The 27,117-nt window shown below is 48.4% G+C and overlaps 1 protein-coding gene across 1 annotated transcript in view; it reads left to right on the top strand.

The window, feature by feature from the left end:
- Nucleotides 1-24,303, top strand: part of LOC133090937 (transforming acidic coiled-coil-containing protein 2-like) — an 82,458-nt gene extending 58,155 nt beyond the window's left edge. The window contains exons 9-11 of the mRNA XM_061189612.1: nucleotides 11,280-16,592; nucleotides 17,162-17,275; nucleotides 24,156-24,303. Of these exons, the coding sequence (XP_061045595.1) occupies nucleotides 11,280-16,592; nucleotides 17,162-17,275; nucleotides 24,156-24,303 (5,575 nt within the window). The remainder of the gene's footprint in view (nucleotides 1-11,279; nucleotides 16,593-17,161; nucleotides 17,276-24,155) is intronic.
- The last annotated feature ends 2,814 nt before the right edge of the window (nucleotides 24,304-27,117 follow it).

The raw sequence follows: 27,117 nt of genomic DNA, 5'->3' as shown, positions 1-27,117 counted from the left end.
GAGCCACCAGGGAAGCCCGCATTATGTATTTTGAAGCTCTGTTGTTAGATAAACTTTCAGAATGGTTACATCCTCTTGATGAATTGAACATTTTATCATTATGATGATCTTCTTTATGCCTGGTAATATTTTTTGCTCTAAAATTGACTTTGTCTGACGCAATGTAGACACAACAGCTTTCTTTTGCTTAGTATTTTCATGGTATATCTTTTTTCCCCTCATTTTCTTACTTTTAACCTATTTGTGCTTGTTAAGCAAAGTTCGAGGTGCCTTTTTTGTAGGAAGCATATAGTTGGATCTTGATTTTTTAATCCATTCTGAATACCTCTGCATGTTGACTGGAGTGTTTATAACATTTACAGTTAATGTGATTATTAATATAGTTGGTTTAAATCTACGGTCCTGTTGTTTTCTCTGTACATCTATTTTTTGTTCCTTTTTCCCTCCTTTTTCTCCTTTTAAAAAAAAATGTATTTTTATGATTCTACTTTACCTCCCTTTTGACTTATTAGTTACAATTATTTGTGCTATTTTAAGTGGTTGCTTTAGGATCTATAGTATATATCTTTAAAGTATCACAATCTACTGTCAAGTGATATTGTACCACTTCATGTATATTAGAAGAATCTTGCACAGTATACTTCCATTTCTCCACTTTTGGCCTTTGTGCTATTGCAGACATACATTTTACTACTACATGTTACAAATCCCACAGTATGTGTTATTTTTGCTTTACATAGTCAATTATCTTCTAAAAGAGATTTAACTAGTAAGGAAAAATGACTTTATATTTACCTGCATAGTTACCATTTCTGGTGCTCTTTATTCTTTTATATAGATCCTGACGGCCATCTGGTATTATTTTCTGTTGGTTTGAGGGACTGTCTTCAATATTTCTTGAAATACTGGTCTGCTGGTGATGAATTCTTTTAGCTTTTGCATGTCTGAAAGATAATCTTTTTTTTAAAAATAAATTTATTTATTTATTTATTTTTGGCTGCACTGGGTCTTCGTTGCTGCACACGGGCTTTCTCTAGTTGCGGCGAGCGGGGGCTGCTCTTCGTTGCGGTGCACAGGCTTCTCATTGCGGTGCTTCTCTTGTTGCTGAGCATGGGCTCTAGGCTCACGGGCTTCAGTAGTTGTGGCGCACAGGCTTAGTTGCTCCACAGCATGTGGGATCTTCCCGGACCAGGGCTCAAACCCGTGGCCCCTGCGTTGGCAGGCGGATTCTTAACTGCGCCACCAGGGAAGTCCCTGAAAAAAAATCTTTATTTCATCTGTGTTTTTGAAAGATATTTTCACTGTGCAAAGAGTCCTTAGTTGGACAGTTTTTTTTTTTCTTTTATTACTTTAAAGATATCCCACTGTATTCTAGCTTGCATTGTTTCCAAAATCTGATGTCATCCTTAAGTTTGTTCTTCTGTCTTTTTTTCCTCCAGCTGATTTTAATGTTTTTTACTTTTTCACTGGTTTTAAGCAATTTGGTTATGATATGCCTTGGTGTAAGTTTCTTCTTGTTTCCTGTGCTAGAAGTTAGATTCTTGGATTTGTGGGTTTACAGTTTGCATCATAGTTGGAAATTTTGCAACCATTATTTCTTCAACTGTTGTTTTTAATGTCTCTGCCCCCTTTGGGGACTCTGACTGCACATACGTTCAGCTGCTTGAAGTTGTCTGACAGCTCACTGATGATCTGTTCTTTTTTTTTTTTAAGTCTTTTTCTCTTTGTGTTGCATTTTGGGGAGTCTCTACTGCTATGTCTTCAAGTTCACTAATCTTTTTCTCTGTAGTGACTAATCTGTTATTAATCCCTCCCAGTGTGTTTTTCATTTCAGGCATTGAAGTTTTCATCTCTAGAAGTTTGATTTGGTCTTTTTTATATCTTCCATGTCTGTACTTATCATGCTCAATCCTTCCTCTAGCCTCCTGAACGTATGGAATACAGTTATATTACTTTTTAAAAAGTCCTTGTGTACTAATTCTGTTATCTGCACAGTTTCTGGGTTGACTTTGATTAATTGAGTTTTCTTTTCAGTCTGGGTCTATTTTCCTGCTTCTTTGAATGCCAGGCACTGTGGACTTTAAGCTTTCAGATTCTGGATATTTTTGTATTCCTATAAATATTCTTGAACTTTGCTCTGGGATGCAGTTATTTGGATCAGCTTAATCCTTTTGGGTTTTGCTTTTAAGGTGAGACCAGAGCAGTGTTTAGTCTGGGGTTAATTTTCTCCACTACTGAGGCAAGACCCTTCTTAGTACTGTAACAGACGTCCCATGAATTATGAGGTTTTCCACTCTGGTTGGTAGGAATGGGAACTATTCCCAGCCCTGTATTAGCTTTAAAGATTCTTCCCTGTAAGCTTTTCAGGTGGTCTGTACCTAGTCCCATGTAGTTTCCATACATATATTTGCCTATCAGTGTTTTGTACAACTCCAAGTTCTCTCTTTGCCCAGCTTTCACTTCTTGGTGCTCTGCCTTGGGAACTTTACATGCCTTGGTCACCCCCCCAGCACCCAGCTCCATCTCCTTAAGTCAGGGAGACTATCTGGCTCCAGCTGGGGTCCCCCACCCTGGGCCACTTTCTCCAGGCCTTAAGCTGGGGCAAGAGCAGGGCCTACTCTGTTACTTTCCATCTCCAGGGATCACTGCCCTTCATTTCCCACATCTCCTGTAGAAGCCAATCCCCCATCAGCCCAACCTCCTGTTAGTTAATAATTCTTTATATGAAATTTTCCAACCCTGGCTCCCTGAAAACTTTGAAAAACTACTGTATCAAATTTTTTTCTTTAAATGGAAATGCAGCAAAAAACACCTGGCATTTATTTTGGGAGAGGTGGGGAGACCCTTCTAGAAAAAAAATTATAGTAAGAGAGAGGATGCTAGGGGCAAGAGTTGTTTCTCTTTTCTCTTCAAGAGCAGCTTGTATCACAGCCACTTGCTGTCTCTTGTGTCTTTTTACAGCCTCAAATGCCAACTTTGACAGCAGTTAATCTTCCCAAATGCGTCACTGCAACTGTGTTAGAGCTGGGAAGGAGCCTAGGATGGTCTTTATGTCTTTGACATTGAACCATCTTGGCCACCACTAATGTTGACTCATCACCACCACCCCCACCACCATGTAGACTGGTGGGATCACAGAGAGACAGATCTCAGCAAAATGGATCATCCCTGGGACTTGCTCTAACAAGAGACACTTAGTCACATTTTTGAGCTCAGTCTCACGTAGGTGATATTGGTAACATCTTCTTTTTCAGAGAGTGGCCCAAATTCGCTGAAAGATTTTTCAGTCATCAAGGGAAAATTCCAGTGTGTTCTCTGTTTTGCACTTTGTTGACTAAGGGAGGAAAATTATTCTAATATATGTTAGAAGTCTTATTAAGAAGGAATATAACAAAAACATGTTTCCCACTATTTCTTGTCCAAAATACCCTTCTGATGTCAAAATAAAATAAAAACACCCCCATAATCCGAGCACATGGGCAAAACTGTCATTTGCATTTTTCCATGGATGACTAGTGAGATTTAATTTACAATTCAGGAAATCTTCATATTCTCAGTTAAACATTCTACCCAATTCCTTTTTTTTTTTTTCATATTTTTATTTATTTATTTATTTAGCCTGCACTGGGTCTTAGTTGCAGCACGCAAGATCTTTTAGTTGCGGCATGCGGACTCTTAGTTGTGGCATGCATGCGGGATCTAGTTTTCCGACCTGGGAGTGAACCTGGGATCATTGGGAGTGTGCAGTCTCACCCACTGGACCTCCAGGGAAGTCCCTCTACCCAATTCCTTGATTTGTGCTTATTAGAATTTTAAAAATCTTTATTGTCCATAAAAGCAGATGTCTCTAGAAAACAAATTTATGGTTACCAAAGAGGATACTGGGGGGCGGGGAGGGTGGATAAATTAGGAATTTGGGGTTAACGTATACACACTACTATATATAAAGTAAGGAAACGACAAGGACCTACTGTATATCACAGGGAAATCTACTCAGTGTCTTATAATAACCTATAATGGAAAAGAATCTGAAAACGAATATATATATATGTAAAAAACCAACCAACCAAACAAACAAACAAAAAAACTACCTGTATACAACATTAAAGACATTTGATTACTTATTGTGAATAACATTTATGGAAATCTCACTTTGTGATCACATCTTACTTATCTTCTTCAATAAATATCTTATTAGATTAAAAACAGACAAACAGAAAACCCAGATGCTTCCTCTAATGGGATTGTAGTTTTATTTTTGGTAATTGATCATTAAGCAACATCCAAATGATCAAAAGTAATTATTATGCCAGAAATGCATTTAAATGAATTTCTGTTTTCTTGTGATAATATCTACATACATTTGAAGTACAGTGACAGACAGACAGAAGGAGGAGACACGGAGTTCATTCCAGCTACAGGGAAGGCTTGGGGGTCACACTCCAAGCCCAGCACTGAGGCTGGGAACCACACAGTTTGGTCAACACCCACATGAGGGTTGCTGAAAAAGATTGGTTAGAGGACAGTTTCTGAATTTTCTTTGGAATTCACTTGCCTGTGCCCTCCTCTCATTATGCTGGTTAATGAAGTCTCATGAGTGGACCAACACCTTGACCTTGAAGTCAAATAAAAGTTCATGTGGCAAAGTACAGGCTGAATACTAAGGATGCTTTGGTGTTTTATCCAACCCCCAACACACACACACCCTTTTCCCCATTAACTCTTTAGAACCTACTAATAATTTTCTTTCATTTACTGCATGGATTGCTTAAGCATTGTGGTCTTTCTTTTTTCTAATGCAAAAGGAGCACAGAAAAGAGTTAACACTGGATTTAAAATACAAAGCTGAGTCTGACAGGGCTGCCAAGGTCAGCAGGCTCGCTGGCATCCATATAGGGAGCATTGTTTGGACAAGTTAGGACTGTGAGTGTGGATTGGACCTAATCTGCTCGGACCACAAAGAAGTTTCTGAGGAGGTGCCTTTCTCCGTGAAATACCATGTTATAGTTGTTAACGCATGGCGGCTGTCATATCCTTATTAACTTGAGAGTCCTTTGCTCTGCACAGATCACTCAGCATGTAAATTCCTTCTCTGAAGCTTCTGGAATGGTGATCCATCTCACAGTGCAGGACCCAACCTAAGTGAGCAGTTATGGCGTCCGTTAAAAATATATTTTTTATTCATCCCATTGTTGACTTAGAGAAAAAGCATAACGTGAGAGTTAATTACTTGTGGGTAAAGTTTTATTTGGGGCCAAATGAGGACTACAGCCCGGGAGACAGCCTCTCAGAGAGCCCTGGGGAACTGCTCCGAAGAGGCTGGGGGCAAGGTCAGTGTTACATACGATGTCAGTGAAGGGGGTGCGTGCAGTCAAGCGCACGTCTCAGCGGAAGGGCTGCCGCTAGTCACGAGGAGCGGACGTCTCCGTTCATGATTTTAGTGCTTTTCTAGATATGAGGAGATGCAAGACATGGGGCCCGTAAAACCTCCTCCTGAAAATATCTAACTATCTGAAGATCTGTTCTGCCAGTTTTTCCCAGAGCACAGAGTGCCTCATTCCTGATCTCCGCCCTGAGCTCCTTTCAGGGGGTGTTGAAGGTCAGTGGTCGCAGCAGATTCTGCATCAGTTGTGAAGGAGATGGCCGGAGTCAGAGAGGGAGAAGGAAGCCAGCTTGATCACTGGCGAGGCTGGACCGGAGGAAGAGCCCACCAGGGGCTCGGCGTACTGTGCCCGCAATCAACTCCCACCAGCGCCAGGCTGTGTGCGAGGGCAGGCTGCCCTGAAGGGCGGGGAGGGCTGGCCCCAGCGAGCTTGCTACATGCAGGCAGCGGGGAGAGGGGCTGCACTGTGGGTGAGCTCATCTCAGTGACCTTGAACACCTTAACTCCCACCCATGGGAAGACTGGACCTACGGGGGGGCTGCCTTCCCCATCTAACCAATCAGAGAAGCCTCACTTCCTGGGGCGACGACCCAAAGGGAGTGGAGAATAGGGCGGAAGTGTCAGACTTCTCTGAGAACTCAGAAGTGTCAGAAAAGCCCCTAATTTGTGGGCCAAGGCATGATGCAGAAGCTGAGGAGCGCCCACAGCCCCCGTGCCCCTCGCCCCAGCCCCAGCCGCTGCCGTGTTTGAGGATAGGTAGTCCCCAGGGTCTGTGGTCTAACTTGCTGGATCTCCCTCGGCCCCATGCCTTCCTTTTCCAGAAACTGCAGCAGAATGCAAAATGAGTAACAGAGACGCTGTTCTGTGGGGACACCTTATCATCTTTTGAATTAGACTAATTTATGAAAATTACAAATCATTCGCAGACTTCCGTGCTTTATAATTAATAACAAATCACTTGCAGCGTACCCCCTAAGTTATCAGACCCACCAGTGCGCAAAGGGACATGTGGTTGAGTCGTGCTGCCTTAACCTCATTTCTTTGGCAGAGGTATTTAAACAAAAGTACTTTGCCTTTCCTGGGCCTCAGTTTCCTCATTCCTGTAAAATGAGAGGTTTGGACTAATAGATCACTAGAGGGCTGTGATTGTATGGAAGAAAAGAACTTTCCTAATCTTCAAGTCGAACAACCAGGATTTGGGAGCATTTCTGCATATTTAGAAACCTTGATTTGCGTTTAGTTGTATTTGTCCATCCATCCATCCATCCATCCATCCATCCATCCATCCATCCATCCATCCCTTCACCCATCCATCCCTTCACCCATCCATCCATCCATCCATCCATCCATCCACTCATGCATTCATATATTCATTGTTTGCAGTATGCCAAGCACTGGAGATACAATATTGAAAAGAGGCAAGACCCAGTCTCCATTATACTCCAGTGGGAGAAATGGGCATCCTTTTTGATGGCAGCTGTGACTAGTGCCCTCACTATGTAGGGCTGTAGAAGGAGATCTGATCCCAGAGGCCAGTCCAGGGAGGTTTCATTGAAAAGTGAAGATTGGGGCTGAGATATGCAGGGAGGAGCAGGAGGGCTCCAGCTCCAGGAAAATGCAGGGATGGGGAGCTCTGTGCGGGATGAAGCCGGAAAGGTAGGCTGGGGGCACAGCTGATTGCAAAGTGAAGCCACCACCGGAGAGTCTTCCCATGAGGGTGACAGGGTCAGGCTTTCATTTCTAAGCCATTGCTCTGGCTGCAGCCTGGAGAACAGAATGCAGGGGCCAGAGTGGGTGGGAGAAGAGGCTGCTGCATTGGTCCAGGAGAGACGAGGCCAGCAAGTACAGGGAAGCAGGAGACAGCAGGGTCCTGGAGCCAGGCGGGGCTTGATCTTGCTTTGCCGTGGGAGCTCCGCGTGCGACCCGGGTCTGGTCTTGAACCTCTCTGTGAATATTTCTTCATTTGTGCAGTGGGGGGCATCCACTCTGCCTGGCTGCTGTGTGGATTAAATGTAATCATAACTGAAGTGCTTAGCACGGGCTTGGCCTTAGTAAATGCTCAGTCAGCGGCGACTCTCCATCTTGACGATTTTGCTTTATGGTTTTGCTGGTTCCCTTAAAGCCTGGTAGTGCAGGGGCATGCTTGTTTTTCCCTCCACCAGCCTCCTTCCCCTTTGTAAGCATTCCTACTTGGCTTGAGTGTGTGTCTTCAGAGCTATTCATTTAGGAACCCATCTGGATGTGATGGTCTCCAGCTAGGATGGTGGGGAGGACATTTTCTGCATCTCCATCCTCTGCTTAGACCTTCGCTGCAGCAAATCACCCCTCCTCCCAGGTCTCCGCACCCCATGCCTCTCGCTTTGTTGGCTGGGGACGTCTGGTCTGCACCGGGGAGGCTGTGCCCTCCCCTCCTCAATTCAAAAGCTGCGCCCACTTTGGGCTGAAAGCCTTCCATTGAGAACACGCTGCCCAGCCCACAAGAGCTTGCCTTTGGATTCTGAGCTGAACCTCCATCCTACACATTGTGATTCAATCTTGAAGCACAAAAGGACATTATGGAAGCTTCCATTAACGCAGAGCCCTCGCAGATGAGTTCTTAGAATTTTTCCTGCCCTTGGGCAAATCTGCTCCTGGTGAGTGGCTTTAATCTCGTTTTAAAAATTGGCTTCTGATGGGCAATCACAGAGATTGCTGGTGCCCAGCTTAGGCGAAATAAACCAAGGCTGGGTCCTTATTTTGAATGGAGTCGTATGCTCACACTCTGGGAGATGTGTTCCTGGTTGCTGTCTCCAAAGACCTGCAGGCTTTCAAGGTGCCCAAATTGAGTGAATTTGTCATCTCGTCCCCAGATGATCCTGACTTCAGGCAACCTGAAGGGAAGCCACACACTCTGCTGAGCTGGCAGCTGCTGTCAGAGACAGGACAACAGAGCTGCCTTGTTTGTTTTGTTACCAGCGCAGAGGGGCTGTGTTCTGCGCTTCTTGAACGAGCAGACATAAATAGGAGCACTTCATTTATGAATTACACACCATTGATCTCATTAGCTACTAAACCGTTCGGCACCCTAGTTAAAGATTGGGACACAAATTCAGTGTAAAGTGCTTATTAAAAGGAAAATGGCCAGATTCAAGAGTGCAGAGTTGCTGGTTCTGGAACAATCCATTGATTTCCAGAAATGCTGCTCTGCAGAGGCCAGGCCAAGGCATGTTACCTGCACACCTGGTGGTTTCACACGTGTCAGTCAGCATGGGGCCAGGGCTCTCCGTGGGCACGTCCGTCCTCATGACCATGTGAGGACTGGAGGGATTCACATAACTTACCCTCTGAGTTTTCTCTTCTTTGCTCTTGTCAGCCTTGCTTTTGGTCTGAAAATGCTAATCTGGTTGAGATAGTAGCCAACTCTCTCTCTTGGGTCCATCTGAAATATTTTCAATGTCATATGTGCAGGAACAAGCATTAAATCAGGACAACTAGTGTGGTGACATGTGTACACACCTCCTTCCAGGATGTCATGTGATGTCATGTACATTTCATAGGTGAGGGGCTTGGCAAGAGGCTGGAATGGAGCCAGGTAAAGAGCCTTTCGCCCTCTGTCTCAGTTTGTTCAGCCTGCTATAAAAATACCATAGACTGGATGGCTTAACGACAGACATTTATTTCTTGTGGTTTTGGAGGCTGGAAATCTAACATCAAGGTGCCAGCAGATTCCATGTCTGGTGAGGGTCCATTTTCGAGTTCACAGATGGACGTCTCCTCTCTGCGTCCTTACAAGGCAGAAGGGGCAAGGAAACTCTCTCGGGTCTCTTTTATAAGGGCACTAATCCCTTCATGGGGGCTCCACCTTCACGACCTAATCACCTCCCAAAGACCCCATCTCCTAATACCATCACCCTGGGGATTAGTTTTCAACATTTGAATTTTGGGGACACAAACATTGTCCCCCTCCATGGAAGTTTTTATTTTTGGAGGCAGCATAGAGTGAATAAGAAGATTATGGCCCAAAAGATTCAAGCTTAACCTCTCTGTTCTCAGGGTTCTTATCTGCAAAATGGCAGTGATAATATCCATCTTGCATGGCTATTCGTAGGGTTAAATGAGATAATCCATGTAAAGCACTGATGTCCAATAAATTTCATCCATTATTATTTTCCCAGCTTTTCATTTTGGAAATTTTGAAACCTTAAAAATGTTGAAAGGATAGTACAATAAGTGCCCCATATACCTATTGTATTAGTCTGTTCACACTGCCATAAGAGAAGACCACAGACTGGGTGGCTTCAATGACAGAAATTTAGTTTTTCAGTTAGGGAATTCCAAGGTTAGGGGGCTGGAGGGTTGGTTTCTGGTGAGACCTTTCTTCTTGGCTTGCAGATGGCGCCTTCTTGCTGCATCCGCTCATGGCCTTCTTGTCTGTGTGAGCGACTCCTGGTGTCCCTTCCTCTTCTTATAAGGACTTCAGTGTTACTGGATTAGGACCTCCCTCTTATGACCTCACTTAACCGTAATTAACCTCCTTAAAGGCCCCGTGTCCAAATACAGTCACATTATAGGTTAGGACTTCAACATATGGATTTTTAGATGGACACAATTCAGTCCATAACACATATTTCTAAATTTGAGCAGAAATGTACTTCATCTTCCCACTATATGCATCTCTCATAAACGAATGTATATGCATTGCCCTGCATGGAAAGATAGGATTTTGGTAGTGGACATGTAGAATAGAATCTTTCCTCTGGTCGTATCCAAAACACTGTGGGTCTATGAATATGTGAATATGTGTGTATGTAATAGTTACAAGAAGATGCCATAAATTTTCCTCCCTGTAATAATTTCAAATAACATGGTAAAAGCCTTAGACAAACCATACTTCTGTTCACTTTGCCTTGAGCAATTTCTTTTGATACTGAAAGATATATGATCGTAAAAGTATATAGAATCACAGCTATGTAAAAATAACAAAAATTGCACCCCCTAAAGAGTTGTGTAGGAAAAAAAGGAAATTCACTAGAACACTTCAGGTGGCAAGCATTTTTTCTACATTTTCAAAATTTTGTATTGGCCGTATATTGCTTTTAAATTTAAAAAATACACCTAATTAAAACTATATAGAATTGAGAAACACAGTCTAAATATGGCATGTGATAAGCTATTTTACAATAACTGGATAGTTGATGATCTATAGCAAGTCCATGACTCTGAGCCATATTCCCCCAAGTTTCCTGCATGTTCACAGTTTTTCTTTACACATTATACAGCAAAGTAAGTTCAAGCTGAGACACATATGGGTATGAAGGTAATTCAGCTCTCAGGAATTTTATATGTAGGTCATATGCAGAAATTCCACAGCTAAATAGAATTGATTTTTGGATTATGCCTCATAGTACCACCCGCTGAATGTAAAGAATCAAGTTAACTTTTTGTCAAGAATAGCTCTTTATTTCAAAGCATGGCTTTGCCCATTTTTGCCTTTTTCCTGAACATCTAAGGATCCCCAGAAGTGTTCAGGACCTCTTTGTAAACTACACAGAGCTCATCCAAATTCTCTGTCATGGTTTATATTTATTAAAAATGTTCTGAGTTTCCTGCATTGTAGACAATTATGAATTAGTTTCCATATTTCCCGATTCACTACTGACCAGCATGGAAAGCCTCAGATTGAATGTTTGAGATTTTCTGCACTAATTTTTGCAGAGAGTGAGGGCACATGTCATGGTTACAGGAGGGGTGGGATTGGGGCGGGGGGTCTCTTCATGGAGAGGAACGAGATGCACGAGGATGATGTGTATTGTGGCCTTTAGTGGGGAGAGGCGTGAAGGGATTCTGCCTGGGCTGTGGCTCTATCCTTGGCATCCATGAGAACTGATAAAACAATAAATGTTTTCATTGTTGGCAGCGTCGGGCACGGAGGTTCCTGCTCCACTTCTGAGGGTGCTACCAGCCCGTATCCCTGCATCGTGTCCCCAGAGGTGACTGAGCCAAGGAAGCACCCACGGGAAGCCAAGGGCCAAGAAGATTCTCCACTGCCCAGCCCACCAGAGCCCTGGGAGCAGGGCAGTCCCTTGGCCTCCGTGCCCTTTGCCGAGGGCGCCCCAGAAGGTTGCTTGGCAAGCCCAGCAGCGGAACCTGAAGATTGTCCCCTGGCTCAACACCCCCAGAGGGAACCTTCCCCAAATGCCCCAGGATACGGCCCAGCAGCCTTTGTCCCTGGGATGGACAGTTTTACTCAGCGCAGGGTGGTTGCAATCGCCCCCAGCGCCGGAAGAGAGAGAGGACCGAAGGAAGACGAGGGGCAGAAACTGTCTTCCTCCAGTTCCATTGACCAGTTGCCGGGAATTTCACCAGCTGCTCCTCGAGAGCCGATGAAGGTGCAGCTGTGTGGAGAGGATGGCTGGCCTGGTGGTTTTGAGTCCCAAGGGAAAGAGGCTGCAGGTGGCTTTCCCCTGCCAGAGTCTGGGCAGGGAGCCCCCATGGCCCCTGCTGCAGCCCAACCAGGCCAAGAGAGCTCAGCCGGCCTGGAAGAGTCCCCCCAAAAACCTGAGAACCCGACCCCGCAAGATCCAGCCCCTAAATGCCAAGTGGAGGGGCCACCTCAGGATTTCACCGATGACTCGGGATTCCTCAGGGCCTGCCCTCCCAGCGGGAGTGGTTCAGGGGCGGCCCAAGAAGCCGAAGCGAAGGTCGCTGCCTGGGAAAGCTGCCCGCAGCAAATGGGAGCGCATCCGCCGCCCACAGAGCTGCCCTGGGAGTCACCGGATCCTGCCCTGGCGCCGGGGGCCAAGGGCTCTTGGGAGGAGACTCTGGATGCCCCTGATGCTCGGGGTCACTCGCAGACAGGGAGGCGAGGAGCCGAGCCCCGTCAAGCTGTCTGTGTGACGACAGGTGACCAGCCCGAGGGGGGCTTGCTTGTGAGCCCCAAGCCTGCCCCACATGCAGTGACTGAGGAAACGGATCCAGCTTCAAGCCTCACTTCACAGCCAGCTGCCCGGGCCTCTGCTGCTGCAGAACAACCCAGGGAGATGATTTCCGATGCTGAGAGGCCTGTTCTTACAGACCTGGCTAAAGAGCAGGCAGAAGCAGGGCTGGCAGGGCAGGAGAAGCACGCGTCAGACCTCGCAGGAGAGGGAGAGGGTCCAGAAGGAGGCCCCGGAGAGGTTCCTGCTCCTTCACCCCCGGAGGAGAGGGAAGAGCTCTGGAAGAGGGAGCAAAGCCACGAGGTCCAGCAAGGGGTTCTGCCTCTTCCCCCTCCCGGTGCATCAGATGAAAGTGCCAGAAGGTCACTGGGGCCAAAGGATGAAGCCAAAGCCCCTGAAGGTCCAGCTGTGGCTAAGGAAAGCACACTGCCTGGGGCCGACCCTAGAGGCCAGGAAGCAGCCCCAGAGCCACCTGAGGGTGCAGATCCTGGGAGCCTTCAGGGAGAGCAACCCGAAGCCTGCGGCTGCAAGCCTGACCCAAAGGTGGAAAAGGATGAGGCTTCACAGCTAACTGGCGGTGTGGAGAGCAGCAGCCTTCCCAGCAGGGCCTCAGCACAGCCGCTCAGAGAGGAGGCCCCCGGGCACGTGGACAGGCCCGGCTCTCCGTCAGAAGATGCAGCTTGGAGCTCGGCGGCCTGTGGGATGACGGGAGAAGCCCAAGTGGTCCATGCATCTGCTTCACTGCACCAGCTCCACGAGCAGGATCCCATCCCACCCTCTGGGCCGGATGGAGCCGGTAAACACGTTTTTCCCGAGGGAGCCGTCCGGGAGGGGCCAGGAGTGCAGACCAAGTATCCTGACACCTTTCAGGATGTGCGGGGATTGGGAAGAATGGACCCTCTTCCTGCTTTAGAATCAGAGAAATCGGATTTCCTGTCAACTCCTGCTACAGAGGTCATCCCCAAAGCCCAGGAGGCGGAGGGCAAATCTGAAATAAAGACGAGGAGCCACCCATCCGCGCAGAGGCCCGGCAGCTGCTATGGGGAGGGCTTGCTGACACCGCCCCAAGCCCATGGGCTGGGACGTGATGCAGCTGGACAGGAAGTCCACACCGATGGGCCACCTCCCCCCGAGGAGGAGAACTTGGCAGTGGACTGTGGGCTCACGACCCTCGGCCCGGAGCAAGGTCAGCAGGAGAAACTGTCCTGCCCGGGGGACAGCGGGATACGAGTAGCTGCATCTGAGAGGCCCTCGCTGTATTCTGAGAACCGTCTCCAGCGGTCCCAAACGGACCCAGAAGCATCCATCTCTGAAACGCTCAGGGAGAAGTCCCAACAGTGCGAAAGCGAGAAAGAGACTTCCCCAGGTGATGCAGAGTTTCAGAACCTGGGTGCAGACTCTCCCCAAACCCACATACCTGTGGAACCTCGGGAAGATGTGAGCTTGCCCACTCACGGAGCAAAGGAACAGGCTTCTGAATCAGAACTTCAAATTGAGCTCCCCAAGGGCAGTCTGTCTGATGCTCCAAGTTCAGCTCCCGGGCACACAGTTCCGGAGAATCGTACGACAGAGCAGTCAGAGTTGTCAGCACCAAAGAGACCGGAGTTGTCTGCACTAGGGGGGAACGGGCAAGAGGGAGAATGCAGTGGCAGTCAGCTGTCCAGGGGCCCACCTCCTGCAGCAGACACCTTACAAGACTCTGCTCTTGCACGTAGCTTGAGCAGAAAGGAAAGTTGCTGTGCTGGACAGGGGCCAGACAAGTCCCAGCAGGAGCTGGTTGATGGGCTGAAAGCTGGCAGCCAGCATGAAGAGGCATGTCTCGGGGATGCAGGCATTTCGGAAGCAGCTGACACTTGGCCCCCGCTCCAGGACTTGGGTAAGACAGAGAAGGCAAGTGGGAGCACAGTGGGGGTCCCGCCTTGTCGGCCTGATTCAGTAGCTCTCCTGCAGGCAGCTCGCTGCCCACCAGCTCCAGCACCTGCCGGCCCCAGAGTCACACCCACCCAGGAGGCCCCAGAGAGAGAGGCCGGTGATGAAACCCAGGAGGGCAGGCGGCAATCAGGGTTAGCCCCACAGAAGGAAATGGAGCGTCCCACCGCCATGGATGCAGAGGCCCAAAAGCTTCTTGAAAGTGTCCCATCAGCCGAGGATCAAGGTGCGGGTGGTGGGACTGCTGAGATTGGTGGGAACGCTGATGGAGGAGACCTGGGGACACAACAGGCTCCGGGGGAGCCAGGAGAAGCTGCTCGGAGTGGTGGCTTCCTCCCAACAGAGCAGTGCCCCTCCCCTGGGGAGGAAGCGTCTACCTGTGCCCTAGATGAGCCCTGCCAAGCTGAGCAGCCCTCCGCCAGCTCCCAGGATGCCTTGCTGCCAGCCAGAGAGCTGGGTGGGATTCCCAGGAGCGTGGTGGATATTTCTGCAGCCCAGGCTGTCCCCGACCCAAAGAGGCTCCTGTCGTCCAGGCCACCAGAAGAGGCTGCTCCTGAAACTCCTTACCTGCATATGGCGAGCGCTGCCAGGAAAGGGGCAGAAGACAGTGGCGTGAAAGCTGTTTCACCTCAAGGCCTCAGAGCTCCTGGTGAAAGCCCTTGTCCCACACGGGAGCCCCTGCTTGTCTTGGAAAATGCCTCCTCCACGAAGGTACCGTGTGGCTCCCCTGCCTCCCTCTGGCAACCAGGAGCTGCAGGTGAGGAAACCTCTGCCGTGCCAGCCAGCAGCGGAAGCCCCAAAGCTGGGACCTTTGAGGGACCTGTGGACTCCGTGCCCTACCTGGACAGGGTGCCCCTTCTGGCCAAGGGTAAGCAGACCGCAGAGGAGCAGAAAGGGTCAAGAGCTCCCGGGGCAAGTGCCAAGCCCAGTGAAATTTCAGCACACCTTGCCAGTGAGGAGAGCACGGCAGGTGATGCAGCAAGGGAGAGAGAGCGCAGTGGGGAGAGGATGGTAGACCCTTCCAAGGATCCCAGGAAGGGAGCATCAGCTGGTGTAGATGCCAGCTCCAGGCAGACCAGTATGATCGCTGGGCTCCCTGACTTCAGGGAGCACATCACCAAGATCTTTGAGAAGTCTGTGCTTGGAGCCCTGACCGCCGATCGGCCCCAGAGCACACTGGGAGAAAAGGCAGGAGCCGGGAAGAGTGTGATGGGCAAGGACCTCGTCACGCCAAGCCCAGAGAAGCTTCCAGATGGGACTCAAGGAGTGGCCATCGCCCCTCTCCCCACCACTCCTGCCGGACTCTGGGTACAGTCAAAGGAGAAGCAGCAAGAGCTGGCTGTAGAGGCTGAGATTTCTCGTCTGGGTCCCCAGGATCCAGCTCCAGAAAAGCTGCCGGGGCCGGCATGGCCAGCTGCAGAGCAGAGCCTGCCAGGTGCCAGTGTGGGGAAGGAAATGAGTGGGACTCCACAGATGCTGACAGAAAGCAAGAAGCCAGAGGGGGCTGGGAAAGGCTGGCCGGGGCTTGGGAGCCAGGCCCACTCACAGCAGGAAAGCGGCCGGCAGGAATCAGCTTCGGGTCTGTCTTCACAGGTGACTTCTCCAGAGATTCCCGATGCTGACTTGCAGGTGGCTCCCCAGAGCCGTGGAGAAGGGGACGCAGTTCAAGACGACAGAATTCCTTCTGGAAAACAGCACCAGGAAACATCTAGCCGAGACAGTCAACCCAGAGAAGATGGTGCTCAGGGCTTTTCTCACCCAGGGGCTCTGGGTGACATGTCAGGGTCTACCTCTGCCCAGGGAGCATCTTCTCCCCGTGGGAATGTTCCGACTGTGGCCGAGGCCATCAGTGGGGCCTGTACCCCAGACACGCTTAGGGGTGAGAGGAGGCATGGAGGTGCTGCTGGGATCTCGGAAACACAGAACGCCCTGGGCACCCAGAGCACCCTGGAGCCACCAGCTGGGGAAGTGGCGGATGCTCCCCTGGAGCCCGGCTTGAGAGCAGAAGCTGCTAGGGAAGCAGAGGGTGACGTCACTTGGAGCACAGCTGAGACCGGGGCACGTGTGTCTGACGACCTGCCTGAAGCAGGTACTACGAGAACGTTCTCTGCTGCGGCTTGTGCCTCGGCTCTGCCAGGAAGCCGTGGGGACCCAGGCTGCTCTGAAGGGGCTCTGAGGATGGAGGCTGCAGCCGCCCCGAGCGGGGACAGCCCGGCCGGGCACCCGCAGGCTGAGGAGCAGCCCGGGCCTGAGCTCCACGCTCCTGCTGGGGATGGGAAGGCGCGTGTCTCCTCACCTCCAGAACCTGACGAAATTTGGGACCTGAAGCTGCAAAGCCTGGATCCAGAAGCGCTCGACGCCGAGAGGTACTTAAAAGAATAAATTCCTATGGGAATATGGGGTCAGCCTCAAAAGTGGTTCCCACTTGGTTTTAAAAAGTCAATCAGAGAGATGGGTGGTTTTAAGAAGGTAAATTTTCCATATCTAATTGTTTAAATTTACCTGCTCACAATCTCTGGATGTGCTGTGATTCTGAAAAATGTGAGAAATGGTTTGGAGGCATGGGAGCTGTCTGTTTAACGTGTCTTATGCCTTGCCTTGTGTTCTTTTAATTCTTCTAACTGAAACTGTTCGCAAAGCATGAAATGTTTACAGGCTGGCAGTGCACTATAAGGTCATAGGTTATGGTCAATCAGAAGTTTTTCTGGAGTCCAAATACATCTGCTTTTGAATCTGGATTTATTTATGCAGAGTTATGCAGAGAGACCTAAATGATCCCAAAGCATCTCAAAGCCATTTGCTGCCTGAAGCTAATTTTTTCTAGAGATTTTGGTGAAGTAGACACTTAAAGCTTTAATTGGGAAATGGGCTTTTCAATAGGACATGGAGAAAAATGCCTTTTTAAATATTTATTGCTTCTTTTACCTTATGCCAGAAAGAGCTCTGGGCTCGGCCCATCCACCTTACCTTTGGTTCCTGAGAAGGATCCTCCAAATGTCATGGGCGAGGTCATTTCAGACGAGACCAGAAGTGCGGAAGAAGCAGAAAGGTCAGTGAAAAGGTAGCAGCCTTTGGAGAACCATGATACGTGCCTTTGGCAGAGACCTGCTGGATGTTTGGCAAAGGAGAGTACTGCTAATATATGAGTCTTTATCTAAGAAAGAAACACCTAGTCACTCCCGTTCTTTATACAGGTAAAGCAGTGCCTAAGATAACTACGAGCTCCATTGCTGTAAAAGGAATTGAGTGAGTTGCTTTCATATCTGAGCTTATCTTTGTTTTCCTTAACAGCTTTATTGAGATGTAATTCACATAGCATATAATTTGCTCATTTAAGGTGTACAATTCAGTGGCTTTTAATATATTCAGAGAGTTGTGCAATTATCCCTACAGTCAATTTTAGAACATGGTCATCCCCCCCAAAGAAACCCTGCGCCCCTTAGACAGCACACCTCATGTCTCCCAGCCCCCTGAGCCCGACACCTCCTAATCTAGTTCATTACCTCTTGAGGCAAATGGGCTCAACTTTGCTTTAATCTCAAGCAGGAATGTCTAATCACCAGCAGCAGTCACACCCCTCTCAAGATTAGAGGAGGACAAATGATAGATGCAACTGTGAATCCCGGACCTTCGCACTTTGCAGCGTACCTGCCTGTTCTTTCCTAAGTGAAATGCCACCCTGTTGCGGAACAGCGGCTGCTGGGAAATTTCATCCTTTGCGGGAGAGGGAGATACTGTGGCAAAGACACATTCTGACCAAGCTTTGCAGCATCCTTCGATCTTTGGCTATTCCAGAGCTCTCCATGTGTATGTGTGTGTGTCTGTGTATGTGTGTGCAGGCACACGCGTGTGTGAGTGGGGCGGGGTTGGACTTTAAATTAGTACCTGTGGCTGGCCAGTGTAGCCTACCAAACAGCTGCAGGCATTTTGTAAATGATTTGTTGCATATTTTGCACATGCAGAAAGAATGCATGATCACCTGTTTTTCGAGTCTGAGCACTTCCACCGACACCCAGCTGCCTTTCCTGCCCTTCGAGGGCGACTCTCATAACTCTGGGCCAATGAGATACGGACGCTGCTGCCGAGACAGATGCAGTTTTAATCTGCATTGGACACTTGTCTCCGCTGCTGACTTAGCACAAAATTCCCTGCAGCTCCTGCTCGTATGTATTTTTGACCTTCCCAGTTAAAGTGTAGGAAAAAATGTCTAACTGGAAAATCCTCCCCTCCCCTCCCCTCCCCATAAATGTTCTATTAGCTCCTTCTTCAGTCCCTTGATGTTTTATCACCTTCTTGGAGAACAAGAAGATCTCAGGACCAGGCATATAGTAGTAGTTCAATAAGTATTTCATGGCTCTTTGTTTTAATCACTTTAAATTTTAAAATTATAATTTCTAAATTAATATTAGAAAATTCGTAAGGTATAGAAAAGTATAAAGAAAAAGAGAAGAATCCACAACCATACCAACTTACGATGACTGGTGTTTATTATGTTAGTGTCGCTTCATCCACTGTTTTTTCCTGTTTAAATTCTGAGTCCTTTCTTTCTGCTGCCATCAGAACTCTTTGCAAACATAAATCTTAGTGGCTGAAGTTGTGTGACGTATCACAGTTTACAGAGCAGTGGACATTTACATTATAATGGGTGTTCTGTGCACTTTGCTCTGGTGGAGGATTTGTTGGGTGGTAGACTTTTAGATTCTTGAGGTGTGCTGTCCAATTTGGCAGCCACTGGTCACATGTGAATGGAAATGTGCTGTAAGGGTAAAACACACCCCAGAGGTTGAAGATTTAGTGTGAAGAAAAGAATACAGGGAATTCCCTGGCGGTCCAGCGGTTAGGACTCTGCGCTTTGAACTCGGATCCCACAAGCCAGGCAGTGCGGCCAAAAAAAAAGAATACAAAATACATCATTAATAATTTTTATATTGTTATAGTTAAAATGATAATATTTAGGATGTACTTGGTTAGACTATGTTACTGAAATTAATTTCACATGTTTTTCTTGTTTTTAATGCGGCTACCAACCTTTTAAAATTACCTATGTAGCTTTTGCATTCCGAGCTTGCATTTGTGGCCCATGGTCTACTTCTATTTAGATCATTGGGCTCCAGAACCTGCTTTGCCCTGGTCCTTGAAGGAAATGAGGATGAAAAAGGGCTGACCTTTCCTGTGCTTTGGGTTCTTAGGAAAAAGGCCTGCCACTCTCCCATTGGCTGAGGATTTCCAGAAAGAATTCTGAATGGACCCTCCCCTCCAGCTTGCCAGGTGGGGTGACCTCTGTCTCCCCTCCCTCGAGGGGAATTACAGGGGCAGCAGCACCTGACTAAATGGACCCCAACAGATTCCACTTTATACTTAGTAGACAGTCAAAGGTCTCTGGAAGGTATAGACCAGCTCTGTCCAATAGAAATAGAACATAACATAGCACAGGGAGATCAGCTCGGTGCTTTGTGACCACCTAGAGGGTTGGGATAGGGAGGGTGGGAGGGAGGCGCAAGAGGGAGGGGATATGGGGATATATGTATATGTATAGCTGATTCACTTTGTTATACAGCAGAAACTAATACACCATTGTAAAGCAATTATACTCCAATAAAGATGTTAAAAAGAAAAAAAGAAATAGAACATAAGCCATAAATGTAATCCTAAATTTTCTAGTAGCTACATTCAAAACTAAACAGAAACAGGTAAAATTAATTTCAATAATACATTTTATGTAACCCAATATAACACAAATATTATCATTTCAACATGCAATCAATATATAAATTATTAATTTGATATCCTACATTCTTGCTTTCCTATGAAGTCTTTGCAAGCTGGGCTGTATTTTGTACCCACAGTGCATCTCAGTTTGGACCAGCCACACTCCAAGCCCTCAACAGTTCCATATGGTGAGTAGCTGCCCTCTGGAACACCCCAGCTCCTCACAGAGCTCTCACAGCTATCGAATGATCCAGAAGGCCAAGCCTTCCCACGGTGACCCTCATCTCTCAGCCCAGCAACTTCATTCCTACTTTAACACAAACGTAGGGAATGCTTCCTTGCCTTGGGGGTAGGCTCAGTAGCTCTGGTGGACCTTTCACCAGGAGGGAGCTGTGCCGTGGACCTGGGCAGGCCTCAGAGAAAGTCTGGCCAAGGTCAGGGGTGCGCGTCCTGGGAACAAGAGGTGTTGCACGTGAAGGTGAATTTTGGCAGCGGTCTGGGGGAGGTTGGGTGGCCACACTGAGGCAGATACTGCCAGGAGCTAGGGTGGTGGTGAAGTTTGGGTTCACACCCAGCTGTGCACCTTACAGGTTACATACCTAACCTCGGTTTGCCAATCTGTAGAATGGGGAGGTCACAACTATACTTGCCTCGCTGAGTTGCAGTGAGGGCTGAGATAACTGATCAAATGCAATTCCAGTGCATTCCAGCCCCTGGCAGGGGTTAGGTTTCCTATTACAGTTCTGTGGGATGGGCTTTTTTCCTGCAGTGAACTGAGTGGTAACTGTTCGTCTTCTTGAGGTTGAGGTTCCAGCCCGGCCATCTTTCTTTTCCAGGGCTGACTTCCTTGTCTGCTAAAATGTCTTCATGGCTGAAGAGAGCGAACTCTTTCTTACCCCCTACTGTATAGCCCACAGCGATCTACTTATTGTGTACCATATCGTATTGTATTTCAACATAAAAATAATGCTTTGAGTTGCCACGAGAAGAGCAAAGCAAGTCAAAACCATATTTTCTACTCTCTTGGTTATCAGGTGACGTGCTTCTGTTGAATCTATTGAATTTTGAGATTCTGCTAACTTGAATGGAGCTGATACCACAGATCAGATTCAATATCTAAGAAATGTCTCTTTTCTGTCTTGGTGACAGGATAGTTTAATAACCCAATCTCATATCCAGGTAGATGCCGGGAGCACAAATATTTTGCTGCTTAATTTCCCATCTTTTGACGTCAAATGGACCCTGCTGGTGTATGTGCTGTGGGTATCTTGTGGCTTTGCTCGCCTCCACCCAAGGGGTACATGTACACCCAACTCCAAGAAACAGGAATCTGTTGACAGACGGCTTGGCTGTGGATTTCTATATACAACGACTGTCTTCAGTGGATGGAAAGTCTAGAATTTGGCATTTTGCTTTCACACCACTGATGGTCAGATGTGTAGTTCTGAATCCATCGTGGACAGCACCAAGCTTGTTTTTGCTGAATATTTTTTAAAGGGGTCTCTTTTTTTTCCATTTGGGGAAATGGTTGGAAAGGTATCATTTTCAAGTACTAGTGCATTTGAGAGAATTAAACTATTCCCAGGTGCTTTGGGTCTTTGCGTACACCTAGGCTAAACCACGAAGGGCAGTTGGGTTGAGGAGTTGAGGGGTAGAAGGAGGAAGCAGCGAGGGGCAGCTGGCATCTTGTCCAGGAAGCCCCGGCTGGCCTTAAAGGCAGGGCTGGAGCGACTTCCTGCCCTTCCTCCCACTGGGTCTGTTTCTTCCTTCTCTCTCCTCCTCCTTCTAAAACTACCAGCTGTGACACCATGTTTTTGAGTTTCAGAATAAGGTTTTGAGGAGGGCTACAGCTGTATAAATTAAGGAAAAGAAAAGAAGCTACCAAGCCTAGGTCTCTTAGCAGATAAAGCCAGGATGACAGATCCCCGTCCCCACCCCCATCCTTCTGGGTTTGATTTTAGATTACATTGCTTGGATTATTTTAACCTTCCTTTTGAGAAGTATTGGGCTATGACAGGGCTATTACAGAGCTACAATGCTGACACTTCTTTCCCTCGGAGCAATTTTCTTCCCAAAAGGGAGACAATGGAGTAAGATGGAGGGTTTATATCCCAGAGACCTCTTACTGGCTGTGTGATGCCTGGGAGAAGCTGCTTAACTTTTCAATCCTGTCTCCATATCTATAAAATGGGAAAAATAATACTTCCCTGTTAGGGTTGGAATTAAGATTAAAATGGAATGTTTCCAAAGCCACCTAGTACAATGCCTGATATACGGTAAGTGTAAAATACAAATGGTAACCACTATTAGCATTTTAAACGTCTTTATTCAAAAACATCCTGGGAATTAAGCAAACAAAGAAAATACCCAAGGTCTCCAAATGACATAGTAACAGACCCCACAGGAATGGGGAGACATGAGTCTGCGTGAGTCTGTTTCCAGCCGGTTTCCAGCCGGTTGGCCTGTCTATGCCTCTGCTTCTGTCATACGCGAGCTCTACTAACCCCGCTCAGCTCACAGGAGCTTGTTACATGGTTCAGAAGTACCTTAGAACTAACGACTTTACAGATGACGTGGATTTACATTACGATCCACAGCTTCAGTCATTGTGAACCATCGTATTGTAAAAGTCAAAGGACCTTTAAAAATGTAGGCTTTATGTTCTGAAGCTTTTGTGTTCCATAATTAAAACAAATTTTTTTAGAGGTGAATCTGTCCTTGGGAATAATGCCAAGTCACTTTGGAAAGCTGGATTATGAGGCACCCACACCAAAGGTGGCAGCCGCCCTGAAGGCAGGGGGCTGGTTCCCTCCCTCCAGATGCCTGTGACGGGAATGCCACTACTTTGGTCTAGCCCTTCTGGGTTTCTGAGCCCCTCAGCCCCAAGGCCTCTGCTGTGCCAAATCTGGATCTGATGCAGGAAGAGCCACTTAAGAATCCCAGGCCAGTTTCAGGGCAAGGTGGTGATTTTCCAAATGAATGTGTCCAAACTCATCCGCTTCTCTTCCTGGAACCTCTCATTACCGCCACTGTTTTAGACCAGGATGCAGGTTTGTTTCAGTAGGTGTGACTGAGAAATGGGTATTTTAGACTCTAGCTGGATATCTGGAAGGAAACTTGGGCACATTCTTGTCAAGACTCGGAATAGGGACGGGACGAGGGAGCTACCTGACAGCAGAACTAGAATCAGATTCTGGCCCCTGACGATATGCTTCCCCTTGATGCCTGAGCTGAACCGAGGACCTGCCCCAGGGCATGGGGCCATTCTTCCCAGCAACACCGCCCCAAACCTGCTTCTAGGCTTTAGAGAGAAGACTGTAGAATTGAGTTGTATTGTGTGAGACCAGCATAGGCCTGGAGGTCTACAGATAAGTTCCAGACCGAGTTCTAGTTCTGTGACCTTGGGGGCATCACCTTTGATGCAACTGTTTACCCACCTGTAAAGTGGGGGTATATAATACCTAGGATTAAACGAGCCACTTTATTTAGAGCGCCCAACACAAAATAAGTACTCAGTGTAAGTTCCCTTTCACTTATTCCTCCTTCTGGGCCAAAGTACTTCCACATCTAGCACCTTATTTCCGCCTCACCTCAACCCTCAGTAGGTACCACTTGTGTGCCCCTTGTGCAAAGGAGGAAGAGGAGGCCGGGACAGGTGACATGGCTTGCTCAAGGCCAGTGGTTTAATGAAAGTTAGGGCTGGGGCTGGAACCTCTTTCTGGAGAGTTCTTCAGACATCAAATCCATGTTTGGATCCCTGATCAGTAACTTATTAGCCAGAAGGAATCTTGGGGAGGTTATTCTCTAAGACATTCCGTCCACTGGAGCTTTCTACGATGATGGAAATGTTCTGTATCTCCGCTATCCAGTACGGCAGCCACTAGCCACGTGTGGCTACTACACACCTGAAATGAGGCCACTTGAAAATCTGGGGCTGGTTTCAGGGTGATGTGGTTTCAGGGTTAGGGAGGAACCGAATTGTGAATTTTATTTAACTTTGATTAATTAAAACAAATTGAAATAGCCACGTGGGGTAGTGGGCTCTGCATGGGACAGCCCAACCTGAAGACATAGTTCCTTCACGTGTCCATGAGAGATGAACCATCCCCGTCAGCAGCATGGACTCCGAGAGGTTCTGTGTGAAGCCCTTGCAGGACTCAGATGCCTGGCGGTGCTCAGTGAGCGCTGGGTTCCTCCTTGCCACCCCTTGGCTCTGCCAGTGGGAAAGTCAGGCAGCTGTGCCTCCAGAGTGGAGACTGGGGTGTATTCATGGCACAAGTGCCTGGCAACACGGATCAGCAGGAGACGTCTCTCTGGCACCTGAACCAAGGATGTTCACCATCGGGCCAACCGGAGGCCTTGGCTTAGCCAGTGCAACCTCACGCCCAGGCCTGGTAAGGAGGCCCGGGTAACCCAGTCAACTGGCTTCAAACACTTAATCTAGAACTCTCTGTGCCTACCCATCCCCACTGGCCACACCTGCAAGGGTGCCCATCCGGGCTGGGAGGGAGCTGACATGGGTCCACAGCAGAGAAGTGTTTGCCAGTTGCCGTCTCTGTACCGATCTTGTCCCAAGAAACTGGCAGGGTGGGAAAGAAGCTTACCGTGGGGTGTGCAAGGTCAGAGGCCCCAGCTAACTGCATCTCGGCCTCCCCTTTCTTCTCAAGCATGTTAAGTCGTCAGGTGTTAAATATTTTAGCAGCCTGCTGATTCAGAGGTAGACCGCACAAGCGTTTCTCTGTTTCCAGGGAAGGCACTGTAACGGGTCTGATTACTGAGACTTTTAATGCCTTTTCCTTTTGTAAGGTGGTCAGAGGGTGTCTGGGAAGAAAAACCTCAGGGGAGGGGTACACCTGTGCCCTGGGAGTGGGTGGGGTGCGCAGAGAGAGGACCGCAGTGTGCAGTGGGCACGGTCAGCACTGAGTCCTCAGGCCAGGAGCACCCGTAGGTGGAGGGAAGCAGGGCCCCGAGACATGGGCACGGAGGGCGGGGGGAGGAGGCACCAGACGTGAGGCTGAGGGTGAAATCAGGCTGGAGGGAGGGGAGCGTCAGGTCCTGGAGTCCAAATCCTGGTCCCCCGCTCTCGGGCCTTGTTGGGTGATTGGGTCACTTCTCCAAGCCTCGGCTTCTTCATGGATAAATGGGCCAATGATGTCTCCTGGGGCTTAAAGGAAGGTTAAAGGTGAATAGAGGAGGCAAGATACAGAGTACCCTGCACAAGCCAGCTTTCCACAGCCAGGAGCTGTGACGACAGAGCTGTAGACAAGGTCCCTGAGCTGCGGGGACTCCTGAAGACAGCTCCATCCCCACAGCCGGCTCAGTCCCCCAGCAAATGTGCACCCAGGCCAGGTGCTTAGAAGGCAAGCCAAGGTCTGCCCCCTTAGGGAGGAGCTAGGACACTGGGCACTCCTCCTCCCTTGGACAGAGGGTTGGGGTGAATCGGCAGGTGGGCGGTCGGTGGGCAGGCACTGCGGGGGAGTGATGCGTGCGGTTTGCTGGCTCCCAGCCCGGTGCTTAGCACCCTCCCTCCAGAGGGATCAGGTCGTTCACCGGCTCCTGGCACTCACTGTGTGCCTTCATGCCTTTGCCAAGGGACCGCACTTCCTTCCCCTCCCTGGGCCTCAGTGTCCTCTGACGCTAGATCAGGAGGTGGGTGTCATGAGCCTGAATTCTCCATCTAGAAATGTTTGGTGGGACACATGGTGATGATCACCTCTATAGAAAGTGGGTCTCGGCCTCTGGCCAAGTGAAGAAGTCACGATCTTGTTTCTTTGGGAAGGTTAGACTTGCAGATGCGGCTCTTGGTTACCCAGCACCCGATACTCTGCGTGGCACACAGTGGGCGCTCCGTGAGCCTTTGCTGAATAATTCATCTCAACTCGCTATCTGTTGGAGGCTTTCTGTCCTGGAAAACCAGGTCAGGTGGTACTCCAGGTCTAACTTCTGGATCTGCCATTAGACTCTCCAACCTCCAGCAAATTCCTTAGCTACTCTAAGCCTCAGTTTCCTCACCTGTAAAATGTGTATAATGCTAGGATCCACTACAGACAGATATTAGGGAGATTACATAAAAATAATGTGTGTTAAAAGCTTAGCCGAGTGCCTGCCTGGCATGCAGTAAGGACTTAAACATCAGGGGTAATTTTTGTCATTACTGCTGTTTTTATTACTATCATCATTTGAATGATAATAGTGCAATTATTCAGGCAGGTTACTGGTAAACATTTGTGCTTTGACACAAGGACTCGTTGAAATTTGCTGAAGTTCATTTGCATCTCCCCTGGATTCTTTGGAAGGTGTCATTACCCATTAAAGCTACCTCTGGAACTGTGGCTGACAGCCTCCCCACTGGGGTGGCCCTCAGTGTTGCAACATTGTATTTGATGCAAGGTCAAGCCATCAGGCACACATGGGGAATGCCTTCTCTCCCTTGGGGAAGCTAGGGCTTTGTGGTTAACCTCTTGCCAAGAATGGCTGCAAAGAGGCTGAAACCTAACATTTGTGGCAGGGATGGAGCGCCTGTGTGGGTGAGCCCAGCCGAGGCTGCACCAGCGGAACGCAAGCTCTGAGCGTGTCTTATGGGTCAAACTGCCCGACTATTTAGTAAGACGTTTTGAGCTGCTAGCCCATCCCAAACTCCTAGAGGAAGGGGCAGGGATGAACGTTGTCTGGCTGCCTGACTTGCAGATGCTGTAGCACAATAGCTGGCGAAGGAGACCCCCTCCTGGCAGGTGACCAAGCGGCTGGTATTGAAATGGGTGTGGCCAGAGTTGTCAGAAAGTGAGGATTTGGATGAGGGGAGAGTGCCAAGCTTGGGCTTGAGGTCTCAGTTTAGGCCAGACTGCCTTTCAGGGCCACGTTTGAAGGATGTCTGGGGCAGAGTCCCTGGCTCCTGAGGCCTGGTAGCAGGGAAGCTCACCCTTTGAGACAGGTACCACCCACGTCTGGCTCAGGCATTCGTAGTCCTGAAATAACTGAACCAGAAGGATCTTCAGGCTCCTCATTTTACAGGTGAGAAACTTGAGACCTCGAGAGGGTGTGTGACTTCCTTAAGGCCACACAGCTTGTCAGGGGGCCACTGGTCTGACTCGTATTGAATGCAGATCTTCTGGCCTCGAGACCAGTGCTCTTTCCAACAAACCCGCTGCCATTCTAGTGAGCAGGCATCACCTTTCCTGTACA

This window comes from Eubalaena glacialis, chromosome 1 (genome assembly GCF_028564815.1).
Source record: "Eubalaena glacialis isolate mEubGla1 chromosome 1, mEubGla1.1.hap2.+ XY, whole genome shotgun sequence".
Lineage (NCBI taxonomy): Eukaryota > Metazoa > Chordata > Mammalia > Artiodactyla > Balaenidae > Eubalaena > Eubalaena glacialis.
The sequence above is the reverse complement of the archived record's forward strand: the minus strand, read 5'-3'. Positions and strand labels throughout refer to the sequence as shown.